The sequence below is a fragment of the Stomoxys calcitrans genome, chromosome 2, assembly GCF_963082655.1.
Source record: "Stomoxys calcitrans chromosome 2, idStoCalc2.1, whole genome shotgun sequence".
Lineage (NCBI taxonomy): Eukaryota > Metazoa > Arthropoda > Insecta > Diptera > Muscidae > Stomoxys > Stomoxys calcitrans.
In genome coordinates this window covers 10,038,952-10,058,145 of record NC_081553.1, presented here as the reverse complement: position 1 = coordinate 10,058,145, position 19,194 = coordinate 10,038,952, and the positions used below count along the sequence as shown (strand labels likewise).

The 19,194-nt window shown below is 37.1% G+C and overlaps 2 protein-coding genes and 1 long non-coding RNA gene across 8 annotated transcripts in view; all 3 read right to left on the bottom strand.

Annotated features, from left to right (window-relative positions):
* Positions 1 to 82: 82 nt before the first annotated feature.
* LOC106083971 (uncharacterized) lies at positions 83 to 3,915 on the bottom strand. 2 transcript variants are annotated; one of them, XR_009397345.1, is made up of 4 exons: positions 2,902 to 3,453; positions 1,874 to 2,220; positions 1,372 to 1,800; positions 83 to 1,118 (listed from the first exon to the last, which is right to left on the bottom strand). It is a non-coding gene; the product is annotated as an uncharacterized LOC106083971 (long non-coding RNA). The 2 variants fall into 2 exon arrangements; XR_009397344.1 differs by having other exon boundaries at positions 1,372 to 2,220; positions 2,902 to 3,915.
* A 1,843-nt stretch (positions 3,916 to 5,758) lies between these two features.
* On the bottom strand, positions 5,759 to 7,915 carry LOC106083978 (serine/threonine-protein kinase haspin homolog). The gene has a single exon (XM_013247331.2). It carries the CDS (start codon positions 7,802 to 7,804, stop codon positions 5,939 to 5,941), a length of 1,866 nt encoding a protein of 621 aa, XP_013102785.2. The 5' UTR covers positions 7,805 to 7,915; the 3' UTR covers positions 5,759 to 5,938.
* A 4,782-nt stretch (positions 7,916 to 12,697) lies between these two features.
* The window catches only part of LOC106084404 (choline transporter-like 2), a 51,936-nt gene continuing 45,439 nt past the window's right edge, over positions 12,698 to 19,194 (bottom strand). For all 5 annotated transcript variants that reach the window (XM_013248075.2, XM_013248098.2, XM_013248088.2 and 2 more), the window contains exon 3: positions 12,698 to 14,697. In XM_013248075.2, the coding sequence (XP_013103529.1) occupies positions 13,435 to 14,697 (1,263 nt within the window). In that variant the 3' untranslated portion in view covers positions 12,698 to 13,434. The remainder of the gene's footprint in view (positions 14,698 to 19,194) is intronic.

Genomic DNA, 19,194 nt, shown 5'->3' with positions numbered 1-19,194 from the left:
AGATTAAGGTGTAGCTACATAATATGCACGCGCATAAAAATGCAATTCTGCAGACAAATGCCACAAAAACAATGCGCTAAAATTAAACAATTTTTAAATTTTATTACACTTGTAATTCATTGAAACTTCAGTACCGAGTTCTCCAAGGACTGTGCTCTCTCTCGGTAGTAGTTGTTGTTGTAGAAGTGTTTTGTACACTGAGGCGACAACTCTTGCCGATGAAGGAATCACCGTGTCAATCCGGTACGTACAACCGGCTGCCATGGGATTGTTCTTCGTAAATACGATCTAGACATGCTTGATCTTAAGATTCCCTTTGTAGTGCTGAACTTCTCGCTATAAGTGAGAGTGATTTGAATGGGCTTTGCGGTTACAGCCCAATAGTTACTGCTTCGACAGCATGTAACGCCTGAGTTACGTGTATGATTTGCGATTGAAATTAAAATTTCGACAATTAAAAGTATTGATTAAAAAATTAATTGAAAATTTTTAATCATCTTTTTATGGATGAATTAACAGTGAATTGAAATTTTCAAACTTTCCAAGACTTTTAATTTAAATATACTATTTTATTTCTGTTTGAAACAGTTTTTATTAAAAAAGTCTTTAGCAATTGATCCAATGGGCCTCAGAAAATCGGGATTGTCCGATCTTAGTCCGTACTTATTTTCAATAACTAGAGTTAACATTAATTTTTATTTACATGCATGACATGCATGCTGACAAAAGGTTGTTTTATTAATTTTTTGTCATAAAATATAAAATGCTTAGTACAATTTTTGAGATGGTCAATGAACTTGGGTAATCTTATTTTCTTTAAGGCTGGGAATTAATTCAGTCTTCCTTTTTTTAGGCCTCAAAGTTCCGAGGGCCGTTCAAAGGCCTTAAACAACAATATCCCATGGCAGCCGGTTGTACGTACCGGATTGACACGATGGGGTCCTTCATTGCCAAAGGCTGCCGCATCTGTGTACAACACACAGCTACAACAACAAAGACAATATTATTTTTACAGTTGGAAGACTGGTTCCACAAATATGTAAATCTTTCAAAATATCCGACGTCCTTGTCAAAGCATTAAGAAAGCCCAAATGTAGAATGGGCCAAACAATTAATATCTGCAATGAAAAAAATTAATTTTTTTATTAGACTTTATATTTAATTATGGTTTTATAAATAGAAAATTTTTTTTTTCAGTTATGCATATTTCTAAAATGATCACAACAAAAAACAAAAAGTTGATCTCGGATCATTTGTTTTTAAAGTTGTGTCATTTCATGGTCACATTTTACCATGTTCTGTACCCCTGCGCTTTATTTCATCATATATAGAGTTACATAAACATTTGATAATCTTTTTGAATGAAATTACCTTCTCAGTGCTAGAAGTAGGTGGGGTTTTGTGTTAAAACTGCGCAGATCCATCTGTTGATATTTCCATAAGTTAAGGCTACATCCGATGCACATTCCACAGCATTGCTGTAATCCATTTTTCAATACATTCGAATTATAATACATGTGAGTACATAATTTTTAATAATTTGATCAAAAGGGCATATTCCTAAAGCAATCAACTACAAATCAATTATTGATCTCGGACCAAATTGCTTTTCAATGTTGTTTACTTCATGGCCACATTTTACCATGTTCTGTACCTCTGCACAGTATCATCATATTTATTTCTTAAGTTGTAACGCTTCAGACACCGCTTTTTCAATTTAACCATTTTCATTAGCATATGGAATGTCTAGTCCACATTTTCAGACAGGAACGAGGAAAATTCTTCTAGAAGAGTTTGCTTCTACATGAATTAAATGCAAATAAATCCGTGTCTGACACTAATTACATATGTCTTCTTTTTTAGAAAAACGCACCTTTTAGTCTGGCCTTGGTTAACATAAGCTTCATGAACATTTCCAATATTCAGTAACCCGTTGATCAGGAGTTTGGGAACATTTTCTACATTCAGTTTTCAGTGGGACGTTTATCAGTAGTCAGACTTTGGGATGTCAGTCATCCACAATTTCATTATTTTATCCAGTAGGAAGTTGTTTTGCAACCACATACTTGCAGGGTAGTTAGTGAGCGATCTTCGACAAGCTTCCATTGGGGACCAATACACCCAATCGCTAAATGGAGTATTGTTTTGTTAACACTGCGTAGATCCATCTGTCGATATTTCTACAAGTAAAGCCTACAACCGATGCACAATCCGATACCGCTGTAAATAAAGGTTCAATTCTTCAATACACTCTAATATATAATACATGTGAATAAATAATTATGTATAAATTTGTTCAGAAGGGCATATTTCTAAAGCAAGCAACTGAAAATCAATTATTGATCTCGGACCAAATTGATTTTCAATGTTGCCTGCTTCATGGCCACATTTTACCATGTTCTGTACCCCTGCACAGTATCATCATATTTGTTTCTTAAGTTGTGACGCTATAAACACAATTTTTCCACTTTTGCCGTTTTCGTTACAGACAGACGGGAACGAGGACAATTTAACTTACAAGTTTGAAATATAGAAGTAAATTGCCTTCAAGGCGGTTGAAAACAATCGCAGTCAATATTGTTTTATTTTATTTTTTTTTTTTTTGTTGTCAAAATATTGCCCATGAACGGGCGAAAAACAGATCCCGGACATGTGTTCACGGGATATGACTGTGCGTGCGTCATTAAATAAGGTCAGATTCATATCGCCCGCATTGCTTGCTTATAGGCTGTGAACATAGCAATTTTTAGGAACATTTACTTGCTCTCCTGGGTTCAACCAATTTCATGAGGTCGAGATAAGCTCCTAGAGTGCGTATCTTTAAAAAAGTAACTTTGCTTCTAAATAATTTAAATGCAAATAAATCTGTCTGAAACTTAAACATTTTTTAGGAAAACGTACCTTTTGGTCTGGCCTTGGTTAACTTAAATTTCATGAACATTTCCAATATTCAGTAACCCGCTGATCAGGAGTTCAGTTTTCATTATTCTGTTGATCAGGAGTAGTCAGATCATGGGACGTCCCGGTCCTCCAGCGGGAGTTGCAGCAAAAAAAAAAACAAAAAAAATTCTCCAATCCTACCCACGCTAATCATGATGCTTAACAGAGTTGTATATAGACAAGGTTAAAAGTAAGGGGCATTTGCATAAAAGGATTATTTTTACAACAGATCTGTGCTTGGTAAAATTAGAAGGTAAAGTCATAAGCCCAATAACAACGAAATCAATGGTATAACCCTGAGGGGATGGTTGCGCAAATTTCCACTAGGTTGTCAAACTTCTGTACACTGTCAAATTGACATTGTAGTTTTTATTTGCATTATCATGTATAGCAGCCACAAGATCAAAAGAGTTATGATTATAAACGTGTAAATTATAAATTCAAACGATAAAAATGTGAAAAAATAAACAAAATGTAAAAAAGCTTTAAAATCCAAACAAAGCATTTGATTTTCCAGTGAGATTTGGATAGAACTCTGAAATTGGAATACTTGTTCAGCTGGGCTTATGACGTTACTTTCTAATTGTACCAAGGATCTGTGATAAAAAGCAAGATATATTAATTTGCAGGTAGTGGGAGTTGCCCATCAACAAAATAATGAGTGCACTATCTGTCAAAATCAGTGATTAGTGCAACTCTGATTTTGTGTATGTAACTAGTTCGCGCCATTTTTCGTTGTTTGTGTGTGCTATGGTTCTTAACTATAATACACACACAACCAAAACTCGCACTTCGTGAGAAAAAATTGTACTCAGCTGTTTACGGTACACCACCCAGTAATTATGTCATGGATATAACCCTGTGGGGATGGTGGCGCCAATTTGCACTAGGCTGTCAAACTTTTGTACACTGTCAAATTGACATTCTGGTTTTTATTTGCGTTATCATGTGTAGCAGCCACAAGATCAGAAGAGTTATGATTATAAACGTGTAAATTATAAATTCAAACGTTACGTTTTTCATTTATTGGATATTTCGAAAATTTCGATCAATCTTTTAATTGAATCAATTAAAAAATAATTGAAAATTAAAAAAAAAAAAAATTGAATAATATTTTTATTTGGTTCAATTAAAAAGTTAATTGAAAATTTCAAATGTTTACTATAATTTTTAAATTGAATATGGAATTTTTTAACTGATTTTTTTTTCAATCATCTGCTAAAAGTTTCAGTTAAAAAATCAATTGGATCAATTAATTTCGTAATTGAAACCGATTTTTATTTTTTTTTGTGCAGGAGGCAAAATGCATTTTAAAGGGGGCACCTCCGAAATGACAAGACGAGTTATTGGCGCGTTTAAATAATGAGTGGCCATCATGTTCCCGCGGCGATCAGTCTGAAACGAGCTTGCTGCCCTTTACCCTTTACTGCCCTTCATACAACCATAACTGTGTTAGTTTGCCCATCACCGTTTTATGGACACCATCTGTAGCAAAGTATATATTCTTGATTGTCTTGAAATTTGATCTAGGCATGTCCGTCCGTCTGTGAAAATCACGGTAGCGGTAGAAGGAATAAAGATATACTTTTTATTGATGTAGGTCGTTGGGTATTCCAAATGGGCCATATCGTTTCAGATTTGGATATTGCTGCCATATAAAATGGTCCTTCGACTTGACTTCGTCGGCCCCTAGAATACGCAATTATTTTCCGATTTTGTATGTAATGGTTTCCAATACAAGTGACAAGTATGGTTCAAATCGGTCTATAACCTGATTTAATATCTTGAGCCCCAGACGCCGCAACTGTGTTATCGGATTTGGCTGAAGTGTTTCACGTAATGTTTTGTTTTTAACGTCCGTGGTACGTTAGGCTCAGAGTGATAGTCTATTTTCTAAACAGAATCTAAAATACTATTTTAGTCCATTGTGATATCACAGCGACAGACGAGGCCTCTGGTGGGGATTGAATCCATGACCTCCCCATTGGTAATCCAAGCATGCTATTAATTCGGTTACAGGGGCGACCAACATCCGTGGTAAGTATGATCCAAAACGGTCTATAATTAGATGTAGCTCCCAATTAAACCGATGTCCCCATTAGTCTTCTACCGCCGCAAGCTTCAATTTTTGGCTGATTTAGCGAAAAATTTGTACGTAAAGTACATGTATTACCTTCAACCAAGTTCTTTTGTGTGCATTGTCGGTATATTTTTTCTTGCATTGCATTTCTACTCTGACCATACCTCCTTTTTTGTTGTTGAAGCAGTGTGTTGTACACTGAGGTGGCAGCCCTTGCCGATGAAGGCCTTCACCGGGTCAATCCGATACGTACAACCGGCTGCCTTGGGATTGGTTGTTGTGCCTCCTCCTCCTTTTTTGATTCTGATCTGTTGCGTATATATCTTGACGTTTTGTGCACTGCGATAATTATTGTAATCCTCAATTTTTGGGAGATTTAAGTTTGCAGTATTTTTTTCACTTGACATGTTTTTACTTGCTCTGTGGTATATATAAGCAATATAAAGTCAGTCTAAAGCTAGACAATGTCCTGTTGAAAACACAAAATGATTTTGAGACCAAAGATAAAATATTACAAAACATTTGAACTAACAAACATAGGTTGCAATATGCTTACATTGGAAACTTTTGGTCAATTTTATACCTTTTCTAGTTGGAATTAGTAATGGTTTAATATGTTATTAATTTTGAAATCTTATTTTTTAAGATTTTTTTGTATAATTGAGTTTTTTTTACTTAGACCTGATGCCATTACCTTGCATGTAACGAAAAGTAAATGTAATGAAAAACTTTTAACCGTTGTTTGTCTTTCACTGGAATAGTGTTTATTTTTAAATTGCACAATAGTAACATAAAAATAAATTGATCAGAACACTAGGATCTTTTTGGGGGATAATAGCCCACAGAGATATTATTAAGACGTACAAATATAAAAAGTACATACAAATAAAGCGTAATAAAGTATAAAAAATATGTATACTACTGTAGCATTGTAGAGAGATGGTTGGCACACTCCGAACAACTGGTATATGTCAGAATGGTTGAACTAAGGGTTCTAAGTTTCTCCATATATTCGGAATGTACTTTTGTTTGATAATTTTTGTAGCTGACACCATCCAACATTTTGGATAGGATGTATGATATCCAAAAGATGTTAGTCTTAGCTTGGTAAATATCCCATTTGTCATTTAAAATTTCACGCATCATGCGATATATGTCAAATTGGTAGTCACCTGTAGCCGAGAAGAGCTCAGTATCATTAGAAAGATCGTTGTAGAAACAGCAATTGCCATAAGTAACGCGGGACAAGGTATAGTCAATTATGGTGACTTTGACGCCTTTGGTGGGTAATGTGATTATGTTGCCTTTGAGTTTGTAAGTGAGAAATTTTTCATTTGTGTTTAGGACCAGCACATTTCCCCAGTGCAAATCACGATGTTCGAATTCAAAAGCATATTCTGCGGCAGCAAGAGTGAAAATTATCTGATGCAATGCATAAAAGGACTGTTCGGCATTTCGGAACATAAATTTCTCCATATCTTCGCCACTAAAGGTCATCTCTAAAATGATATACTCTTGAGATGGTCCGAAACATTCCGGGTGGTCATTTTCCGATTCTTTTTCATCGTCAAAGTTCTCCCAGAGTTTTTGAAGATGTTGCGGGTATTGTCCTTTGACACATCTAACTCTTTCGACATTAACAAAGCCAGCAGCAAAATTCGACCCGCGTTTTGTGTTCTTAAGTGCACTTAGCTCCATGGAAATCACAACCTCTTGATGAATTTGTTCGTATGTCTTTTGAACTTCACCATTAACTAGTTGTTTACCCTCGATAGGAATGATTTTTAATACCGTTTTCTCAATAAGTCTACCTGTCGATTTTGTGTGCAAAAATACTTCCCCAAAGGCGCCTTCGCCGATTTTACGGCAGTTTGTAAGGTAACTTACACTGTAAGCCTCCGGGAATGATATAATGCTTTGTTGCTTACATCGACGTAGTAATTGGGTTTTAAAATTCTCTTTTCTTTTGCCCAAACTTGATACTTTGCGCTGCAAAGTTGACTTTCTTTGACCACACAATCCTTTCGATAGCGACTCTTTTGGTTTGCTTTTTCCTAAATCAGAATCCTTAGGTTTTTCCATAGGTGTTGATTGCGTTCGCCGAATTAAATTTAATGATTTTCTCCACTTTCCAGGTTGCAGTGCAATAACTGGAAGAGGTTCCCTAGTATGAATATCGTTTTCTCTCTTGGGTTCTTGGCATACAACATTTGAATCAAAGCAAACATTTTTCGGCCGCTTTTTGCTTTTAATATTGTGGACAACCAATTCTAATATAGACGGTGCTGCCTTGTCACTTTTGGAACATTCTTCTTGGTTCAAAGATGGGCAATTGGCAAAGTCAATTTCGATGCCACTTGTGATGGGTGTTCCATCAAATATTGTAGCTTGTCCTTTTTCGGTTGTGCCCTCGGTATTTTGCAGTTTCCAATTTCCAATAGGAGACAAGGTGCACCTGAATGGAAATATTGAGTCAGTCTTTCTACTGGGTGTTGATATCGTTTCAAGCTTGTTTTTGTACTTAAAATTCGTCTTGGGCACCGAGAGGTATCTTGCTGAAGGCGAAGCTCTTATCGCCACCTTTTTCCACTTTTGTTGCGGTGATTCCCTTGTTGAATGTTCAAAGCTGCTATTTTCATAACTGGAGTTCAAGTTAAAAGATGCTCTAACATCTTTCTTGAGAAAATTCATCTCCCTCAAGACGGGCTTCTGCTCCAGCAATTTGTCAAATGAGTCTTTCCATGCATCGTCAGCCAATGTGTCATCCTGTGCAATCGTATCCATTGTATAAAATATATTACTATATAAAAATTTGCCCAAAATATATTTTAATTAATTAATATTTGCAGAAAATCAGAAAGAAGTTTTCGCGGTTGTTTATGTAGAGATCTTTAGACTAATCGATTAATGTGTAAAAAGTCGGAGCCCATTTTAAGTGGATAAAAAAAATAGTCGATATAATCGTTAAGCCTAGTACTGAGTTCATTTATAGACATCAACAACAATAACACATACTATTGCAAATTGAATGAATAATTATTATTAAATGAATATATCTTGACTAATGCCATCTGTCGTAAGCAAATGCATTGCTATGATATGCGACGATCAACGCAACGACAGCAAAAACACAAGGGCTGTTAAGGTCAACACAGAATGAACGCGTTGAGCTTTGAATTTGAGCGTCGCGTTGCCAAAAAGATTACTCTGCACACAAAAGCAACGCGGACAATTTAAAAAAATGCTAACTTTGATGCTTAAAAATGATTGTCATTATGTGTTGCCACATGTATTTTTAGTGTTTGGTTGTCAAAGTTAAAAATTGTTTAATTTTGAGAATTGCTTTTTAATATTTGTTTGCAAGGTTGCATTTTTCAACCTGACGCTCCTCAATGTGCTCATTCTATGTAGAACCCCGTTTACACTGCTCTTTAAATCCGGATTTAATTGTTCGATCACCTGTTTTCCCTTTATAAAATCAGCTGACGAAAGCCTTCAATCCGGATTCAATGAGCAGTGTAAACGGGGTTTAGGCCATTAGAGATTGCACGATGCCATAGGCAAGCACGATGCCATAGGTAGAAACACGGCATACCTGTAAATTATCACTCAATGGGGTCAATTTTGAACATTTTTGAGGTATTTATAGTACTCAATTATGGTCCATTTTTTTATATATTGCAACTAGCCATATATTTGATAGTAGTTTTTATACCCTCCACCATAGGATGGGGGGTATACTAATTTCGTCAATCTGTTTGTAACTACTCGAAATATTTGTCTGAGACCCCATTAGATATATATATTCTTGATTGTCGTGACATTTTATGTCGATCTAGTCATGTCCATCTGTCCGTCCGTCTGTCTGTCGAAAGCACGCTAACTTCCGAAGGAGTAAAGCTAGCCGCTTAAAATTTTGCACACATTTTTCTTATTAGTGTTGGTCGGTTGGCATTGCGGTCCATGTTTTTTTGCCATATAAACCGATCTAGTGTCTTGACTTCTTGAGCCCCAAGAGTGCGCAATTTGTATCCGATTAGAATGAAATTTTGCACGACGTGTTTTGTTATGATATCCAACAACTGTGCTAAGTATAGTTCAAATCGGTTCATAACTTGATATAGCTGCCATATAAACCGATCTTGGGTCTTGACTTCTTGAGCCTCTATAGTGCGCAATTCTTACCCGATTTGGCTGAAATTTTGCACGACGTGTTTTGTTAAGGTATCCAACAACTGTGCTAAGAATAATTCAAATCGGTCCATAACCCTGATATAGCTGCCATATAAACCGATCTGGGGACGTGACCTCTTGAGCTTCTAGAAAGCGCAATTCCTATCCGATTTGGCTGAAATTTTGCATGACGTATTTTATTCTTACTTTCAACAACTGTGTCAAATAATGTTCAAATCGGTTAATAACCTGATATAGCTGCCATGTAATCCGATGTGGGATCTTGATCTTGTCTACAAGCCTGATACAGCTCCCATATAAATCGATCCCCCTATTTTACTTCTTGAGCCCCCAAAGGGCGCAATTCTTATTGGAATTGGCTGACATTTTACACTGGTCTCCAACGTATAATTTAATTGTGGTCCAAACCGGACCATATCTTGATATCGTTCTAATAGCAGAGCAAATTTTTGCTTATATCCTTTTTTGCCTAAAAAGAGATGCCGGGAAAAGAACTCGACAAATGCGATCCATGGTGGAGGGTATATAAGATTAGGCCCGGCCGAACATAGCACGCTTTTATTTATTTACTTCTGTAATTGTATTTTTAATCATGCTCAAAGTTAATCTATGTTCAAATAAATTTATCTAAAATAAAAAAATTGAACCCGTTAAAATGAAACCATCGATTCCATCGTCCAATTTGGAAATATTGATTTTAGGCCTATGACATCGCCATTCCAAATTTTTATTAAAAAGACAGCATGAAATGCTACTGTACACTGAAGGATTTACAGAAATTTCACTTAGAAAAACGAAAAGCCACTTTTGTTGACATTATATAGTAAAAAATATCAAACTGGGGCGCGGTTCTTGCCAATACACCATGTCAAGAGACAGCTGACAAAAAAAAAACAAATATAAACCAACTCTGGATGGAACAGGGTCACACACTCATTAAGGCAGATACATTGAAATTTTTCACGCTCACACTTACCGCCTTGATCCGCTCCTCAGTGGGCACTGAGATACTCTTTAGTGCCCTGGACGACCCACCCCAACCATGGTATCCGATATCCAACAGTTTGGGATAGCCCAGAATCGTCCCACTCATCCCCTCTACACCATGGTGCACTACCCCTTTATTACCGTAACCACTACTCCTCCATGGTGGAATGAGAACTAGCCGTCCGTCTAGTTGTTGTAAGTATGCGTATTCAGTCTGTATTGTGTTTCTCGTAAATAAAAGTATTTTCTTTTTGTTTTATATGTTTATATATCTTCCTCGAAAGACCTAAGTTCTCAAAGCGAACACCACATGCAGTAGGGGCTCCTTTTCGCCCAAAAGCTAGAACTGCTACTCCCCAGGCCCTAGGTTGAGCTCACCCTAACAGCTGAGGACAACGCTTATGTACTCTAGCGTCGTTTAAAAAGTTAAATGTATGGTGTTTGCCTGCTTAGCCGCTTTAATAATAAATTATCTTTTCTTTCTTCTATTCGTAGGAAAGCAAATTGTCTACAAGTCCTGTCCGCCCGCAGGAGTCTTCGTATATGTCACGTAAATGTATGCCAGAAGAAAGGGGTATCTGGCGCACTGTCGGCTGACCAGTGCCTGTGATATCACCTAGTAGTCGGAGGTTCCTACAATGGGCAGCGAAGGTGGAGAAGCTTATGTTTTCTTCACAGGTTTTTAACAATTTTCAGTTCTTTCTAATTATTTTCAGTTCTTTCTAATTCATTTCAGATTTTTTATAAAAATTTTTTCAGTTTTTCAATTTTTTTATTTTGCCCTAACATTTCTTCTTACACATTTAACCACCAAAAGTCTAATAAAACCATTTTGAAACTTTGATGTTCGTTTTTTCTTTTTCTGGGTTGTGGAGACGCCAACTCCACCTCCTTTTCTCTGCCGAGTCCAAACCAAAAAAGGCGAGTTATTGGCGCCTTTAAATAACCAATGGCCAACCTGTTCCCGCGGACATCGGTCTTTAAGACCGGAACGAGCTTGGTGCCTGAAGGGATCGCCACCTTATGAAAATGTGGCTACAACAACAACGAGAAGCTTAGCTTGGAGCTACCTGGCTCGCCCACAGATAGGTGATGGTGGAATGCACCTAGTGAGTATTATTAGGTCTGTTCGCGTACTTTTCCAGTAAAAATTTGTAGGTGGAGTAAGAGCCATTTTACTCTCTTTAAAAAAAATTGCAAGTAAAAGTACGCGAACGACTTCAGTGAAAATTTGCAGAAAAACATCTGATTTTTGCTTTGGTTTGTTTTTTATTTGCTTGCTTCAAAACATTTTTTTTTTAATAAAACATGATGGCGATACATGTGAGGTATTTTCCTGAGTTAAACGTCAATTTATTGATCCGAGAGTGAATAGGCTGGAAGGGGAGCCATTTGAATATCCGTGATCAGCGTGCCGCTGGACAGCCATCTCAAATTACCGTGCAATCCCATGGCAGCCGTTTGTACGTACAACAACAACAACCTTGCATCATTCGTCACAGAAACTCTACACTGATGCTGAAGAATTTGGATCTACCCGGAGTCGATTACCTTACAACTGTCCTCAGCCTATCTGAACACTATTATAGCACTCGATGTTTGGAAGATGGACAGTCAGATCCCGCTACTAAAACCTAAAAAGGACACGAGCAAGGGTGAGTCGTACAGACCGATCTCCCTTCTCTCATCAGTAGCCAAAACGCATGAGGGACTACTTCTCCCGACCCTCTCATTGGATTTTCCATTCGCCCAGGATCAGCATGCATCTTGAAGGCTACATAGGACTACAACTGCTTTACATGCCATCACCGTATACAAAAGTACACTGTTGTGCTGACAAAAATATCTTGGACTAACCATCTAATGCTTTTGGATATTGTGGCTAGATAAATTGCTACGACCACTGATGGGAGGCTAAGGGAGTCTTCTATTTGGTCATGTGGTACGGTACGCAAACTTTGTTATCTTGAAGATATCTGTATCCGTTCACAATTGGCAGACTAATTTGCACTATTTTTTTCCAATCCCACTGTGCATCACTTGTTTAACTGCACAGCCTTAGATCCTTCGGCAATCTTTTAACAGTTAGTCCTCATTAAATAGTATTTTTTTGGTTTTGCATTCATAATAATCGTTTATTTGAGCATTAGTAATTTAAAAAAGAAATATTATTTTTATTTCATAAGTTGAGTGTAAATACGAATACGCTAGATGTACCAAATTTAAACAAAATAATAACAATATTGAAATGTAAACCTAAATTATAAAACATAATTATTTATAATTTATTTTATAAAAAATTCAAGTACATAAATATATATATATATTTTTTTTTTCTTTCATATTATAATTAACTTTTTTATTTATTACTAATAAAAAAATAAATAAATGAAAATTTGGCATGCAAGTAAATTACAAACATATTTTTTTGTCTCTTAATTATTTTCAGTTACGATTTCCTACAAATAATTCCTTTCGTTCGCTTTCAGTATAATGTTGTATTTTTAAGTTACGTATATACTAAATACATAAATTAATGTTTAATAAATAGATTGGTTCGTTTTGTAGGTGTATTCCACGAAAAATCTCACAGCTTTGGATAAACATATTTTTGAAATGGACACAAAAACTATAGAAGTGTTTTAAAGTGAAAAGTTTTAAGTTTTTGTTTTTGAGCTGTCGCAGTTTTCGTACCGTTGAAAAAATGTAAATTTCACAGGGATGGCATTTGAATTGAAACTAAAACACATTAAAATTTGGTATTTTATAAGTTGGCCGTCTGGTTTCAGTTCAGGTTGGCGCTAGTGTACTAAGCCGACATGCGCTTGCTATTGAATACATTTACACAACACATAAGGAAGCGACAACCTTTTGCTGAATAAAAAACAGTTTATACGAAAATTTTTGTTTGTCCTCTCGTGCTCGTTTTAATGTGGAATGTTCATATTTTAACACAACCAAAATCCTTAAATATTTAGATGTACTTTTATTGCAACTTTTTGGGTTTATAAACACAGTCGGTGTATGTCTTTTGGTTTGGTTTATACCGCATCTAGTTTTTGGAAGGATCTCTATTCGACAAAATGATTTCCCCTGCACGTACAAATGTATGTATGTTTACTACTCCTTATAGGGTATAAACATCGCATATCAGCACCATATTCTATAACTCTATGAGAAACACATCTCTGGGTACATTGTGTTACGTTACTTATAATTGAAAATGTTTATTCTTATGGGGTCCTTTTGGACGTCTTATTGCGTTTGCCTAAAATTTTCATAAGCTGCTTGGACATGTAGTAGGGCTTTTCGTCAGAGCCGTCGTTGCGCTCAATATCTTCAAGGAAGCATAAGAAAAGTGTATCCACCGCCATGGAGTAGACGCCGAAGAATACAGTTGTTATAAGGAAGGATAAAATACTGACAATGGCTGTGGGAACTGCGTTGTAGTGTAACTGCACAATGGATGGATTATTTACCAAAAAGAAATAAGTAGCAACGCCGGCGCATCCCGTGATCAAAAGTTTTGACATGAAGAAAAGAAAGTCGGTCACCTTGTCCAGCGTCATAACTCTGAGACAGTTTCGCATGGTTAGATTGAAAGCATCCTTGGCAGAGGAACAAAAGTTTTTGCCATGAATGGCACACATTATGTAGGCATTTTTGCTCAGAAACCTTAGAAATGATTCCAAAAGCCAAAAGAAACATTTCATGCAACACAGAATGGCTCGTGTCAAGGCATTGTCGTATTTTTTTATTTTCCTATCAATGTACTCCAGGATTAGCCGTATCATTCGGCATATGGCCAATATTAATGAGCCAAATGCCAATGTACCCAAGTGATAGAATGTCGTTTGGAAAATAGATTTTGTCAGAGTGAAGAATGGCACATCCTTCTTCTTGAATGTCCAATACCAGGTGGCAAATGTACAGGCCAACACCATGTCACTGAAACCATCGATGAAAAATGTCAGCCAAAGGAAGCCAAAGACATTGTAGGCAATAAACCAATTGACCATGGTGGTGTGTTCAACTTTGACAAAACTGCACATTGTCTTCATGCATGGTGCACGTTGTGACTGCCTAAATAAACCACTTAGCGATGTATCCGCAATGTAGCAATTTTGTTCGAAAGTAGTTGGATCGCAACTCGCTCCCACAGTGTAATTAATTGCGGGTCCATCGCACTTGCAATTTTCTTGGGTCACACCTGTTAGACTATTTGGATCCAATAGTCTTATCATTCTAAACGAGTTTTTACCAATGGATCCCAAATAAAGACCAACACCGATCGCGTACACTATGGCCGCTATGAAAAGAATCCATATGAAAATGGGAAAGAAGACCGTTGATTTGACGCTAGATACCGCTTTACTGCCTTCTTTGATAAGTGCTACAGCTATGTTGATGCGATTACGTAACACTATCAACAACAATAGAAGAATTACCAAAAATATTGAAAGGAAAATGCTTAAGTAAAGCCAAAGACGTTCATCCTGCAATGAAAAAAAAAAACAAAGGACCATTATTAATTTCTTTGGAATTTTTGTAACAAAAAGTCACAAAAATGGCTGATGTAAATAAAGTGGACATAATAAAATAAAAAATGTTTAAAACTAAGAAATATTAAACAAGAAAAATCAAGTGGATTTAATATTAAAAAAGAAGATTTTTTTTTAAATTTAATTTTATAATATATCAAGCCTTTGTAAAATTTCATGTGTAAAATGATTTACAAAATGGAAATAACATGTCTACATAACTGGACGTACTGGATAGAAAATATAGCTCAGGCATATATTTATATGTGCAAACAATTTTTACTGTTTTCCCTATTCTGCTTTCGCAATTTTTAAATTTTACGGCGAGCGAAATTTGACAGCAATAAAATGTTTTTGTTTTCATAACAAAACACGTTTTTATACCCGCCCCCATAGGATGGGGGTATACTAATCTAGTCATTCCGCTTGAAATACCTCGAAATATTGATCTGTGATACCATAACGTATATACAATATATTCTGGATCCTCTCGATATTCTGATTCGATCTAGCCATGTCTGTTCGTCCGTCTGTCGAAATCACTATAGCGGTCGAACGCGTAAAGCTACCCGCTTGAAATTTTGCACAGATACTTAATATTGATGTAGGTCGTTGGGTATTGCAAATGGTATTGCAGATTTGGATATAGCTCCCATATAAACCGATCTCCCGATTTGACTTCTTGAGCCCCTGAAAGACACAATTTGTGTTCGATTTGGCTGAAATTTTGCATGTAGTGTTCTGTTAACTTCCAACAACTGTGTAAAGTGCGGTCCAAATCGGTGTAAAACTTGGTATAACTCCCATATAAACCGATCTCCCGTTTTGATTTCTTCAGCCCCTGAAACCCACAATTTTCATTCGATTGGCCTAAATTTTGCAAATGGCGTTCTCATATGACCTTTAACAACTGTTTTAAGTGCGGTCTAAATCGGTCTATAACCTTGTATAGCTTCCATATAAACCGATATCCCGATTTGACTTCTTGAGCCCTCGGAATCCTCAATTTTCATCCGATTTGGTTTAAATTTTGCCCATGGTGTCCACTGTGTAAAGTGCGGTCCAAATCGGTGTAAAACCTGGTATAGCTCCCATATAAACCGATCTCCCGTTTTGATTTCTTTAGCCCCTGAAAGCCACAATTTTCATTCGATTGGCCTAAATTTTGCAAATGGCGTTCTCATATGACCTTCAACAACTGTTTTAAGTGCGGTCTAAATCTGTCTATAACCTGGTATAGCTTCCATATAAACCGATCTCCCGATTTGACTTCCTGAGCCCTCGGAATCCTCAATTTTCATCCGATTTGGTTTAAATTTTGCCCATGGTGTTCTGTTATGACTCTCAACAACTGTGCCAAGTAAGATCCAAATCGGTCTATAACCTGATATAGCTCCTATATAAACCGATATCCCGATTTGATTTCTTGAGCCTCTGGAAGACACAATTATTGTTCGATTTGGGTGAAATTTGCATATAGTGTTCTGTTTAAACTTTCAACAACCGTGCCAAATACGGTCTTAATCGGTCCATGACCTAATATAACTCCAACATAAACCGGTCTCTCGGTTTGATTTCTTAAGCCTCTGGAAGCCACAATTTTTGTCCGATTTGGGTGAAATTTTGCATGTAGTGTTCTGTTTTAACTTTCAACAACAGTGCCAAGTACGGTCTAAATTAGTCTATAACCTGATATAGCTCCCATATAAACCGGTCTTTCGATTATCCTTGTCCGGTTCCTAGAAGACTTAATTTTGCTGATTTGACAGAAGTTTGGTATGTAGAATAAAATTATGCCCTTCAACTACATTTATTTTGTTCCCAAGATTCGACCCAGCCGAACTTAGCACGCTTTTACTTGTTTTTTCTGCACTTATGATGCCGGCAATGGTTTCAAGCAGAGTACTACTTAGCCAACGTTTCGCCGACTTTTTTTTAAAAGTGGAATTCGTCTTCAGCGCCGTTTTCCAAGTCGATATAATATCTATATGGATAAGTAACTATTAAAATACGTTAGTATAAATAATATTTATATCTTACTAGCTGAACCGGGTCCGCTCTGCTGCGCCTTCTTTTTCTTTATATGGAACATAATTATCCTTTAAATAGCGTCATATTTGACAGCTCTTGCACATTCTTCCAGCATGCCACAGCAATTTGCGATAAGTCAAAAGTAAAAACAAGGTCTTCAAGTCACTTGCTGGCAGCACTTGGAGTGCAGACAAAAAAACCTTGTTGACCACGTACAGACCCAGATTCCTGTGGACGTACCTCATCTTAGCCGAAGAATTCCTGGGTCTTGACACTCAACAGAATCAAGCAGACGAGAGATAAAACACAATAAACTGCTACAACAACAACAACAGTTAAACAATTTAAATGCCTTTATCTGAATCCCGTACGATCTTAACTGATTTATGAATTCGCTCAAAGGGTTTAGGGTCCTTTGAGTTTGTATGGTAGATGTACTCCATTCTTAGGAAACTTTATTTGAGCCCGATATTCTTATGGGTATTTTGGGAGTAAAAGGCTCCCATGGTGGCGGTTGGTGGGTTTAGGGGGTGATGTGGACCCAGAAACATGGACCGAGATCTACTCCCAAATACCTTTCATTTGTATGTCCGATTTATGGGTGATTTAGGGTTGAGTTAGTCCCCAGACACTTGACCCTGAAAAATATCCACACCGTGCTCTTCTCTCAAGTTGGTTGGTGTTATGGGGTGGTCCCATAGAAACTTGTTCCCAAATATTGATATCAGATTCGTGCGGTACATCCAAAGACCTTTTGTTCGAACCCCAAATTGCTATGCTCGTAAATTTGTGCTCTTTGGGGGTTGTTTTTGGGGAGGGGTGGTTCCCAAAACACTTGGTTCCACATATTGGATATCATATTCGTACTCTACACTCAAATGCCTTCTAATTAAGCCCCATTTAAGACTATCGCAAGACGGTCAGTAAATAAGTCCATTTTTGGGGGTGTTTTTAGCGAGGGACGGCCCCCCAACACTTAGTCGCACACTTTGATATCATATTCGTATTCTATCTGTAAATACCTTTCAGTTGAGTCCCATATTGCCATGGTCGGTAAATATGTCAGATTTTACACTTAGTTCCTCATTTGGGTATCAGATTCGTATTCTACTCTTAAATACCATTCATGTGAGTCCCATATTGTCGTGATTGGGTTACATACATATTTGGTAGGTTTTGGGGTGGGGCGTCCCCCCTAGGTAACCATCTAAATTTTGCATGCCAAATTTTTGTTTTTAGGTTGGCATTAGAAAGCACACAAAATTTCGCTTAAATCGCACCACCCATTTCCGAGACCTGGAGTTTCTGAAAATAAGGGTAAGGGGGAGGGCCCGATGTCAAAAAAAAAAGTGCAAACTTTGTCCATGAACATTCCATTAAGGAACAGGGGCAAACTTCTCACATATCAATGAGTGCAGTCCGATTCAAGTTAAGGCTCAATGATAAGGGGCCTCCTTTTTATAGCCGAGTCCAAACGGCGTGCCGCAGTGGGACACCTCTTTGGAGAGAAGTTTTAGATGGCATAGTACCTCACAAATGTTGCCAGGATTAGGAGGGGAGAACTCCCGTTGAAAACCACCCAATCTGATTTGTTGTGCTCCTAAAGGGTGCAATTATTAGTCCCTATAGACCACCCTCTGGCTATAACCCTGATATATCCAAATTTGAACCAAAATGGCCCGTTTGAAATTTCCAACCAACTACAACTTCTACAGCCTTAAAAGGCCATATCGTATGAAAGATATATATGGGAGCTTTATTTAAATCAATAACGACTGTCCTTGGACCAAAAAAGTGACTTGTGCAAAATATTAATGAAAATCGGACAACAAATGCGACATTTACTTTGATCACAAGAATACATGGGCAGACCGAAAGACGGGCACAGCTAAATCAAATCAGGAAGTTGTTCTAAGCCCATCGGTATGCTTATCAAACTAGTCTAGTTCTTTTCCTTCTTACCATTACAAAAAAATGCAGAATGTTATGATACCCTGTACTACATTAATGGTGTAGGGTATACAAATATGACCAATAGCAAATAGTTCATGTGAATATAGGGCATCAATCAACAAGCTCTCTCCGTCTTACTCTATCGTTGGCCCAAGCCTTGGCTTGATATCACGATATATGAATTGATTTTAGCTCTCTTTTCGTACAACGGATCCATGTGCATGTCGGGCGTCCCCTCCCTCGCTGTCCTTGTGGGTTCCAACCTAGGACATTTATCGCTATATCACCGCGCGGTCGGCGTAAGATATGACTCAACCTAGTCCATTTTCTCTTCCGGATTTCTACATCGTTCATATTCTTCATTTTGGCCAGAAAATTCGAAGTATTTGTCGTAGGCAGCGATTTATGAAAACATGGACTTTACTAGTAGTAGCTTGTGTCTCTAAGTTGCACAACCATATAATAAAA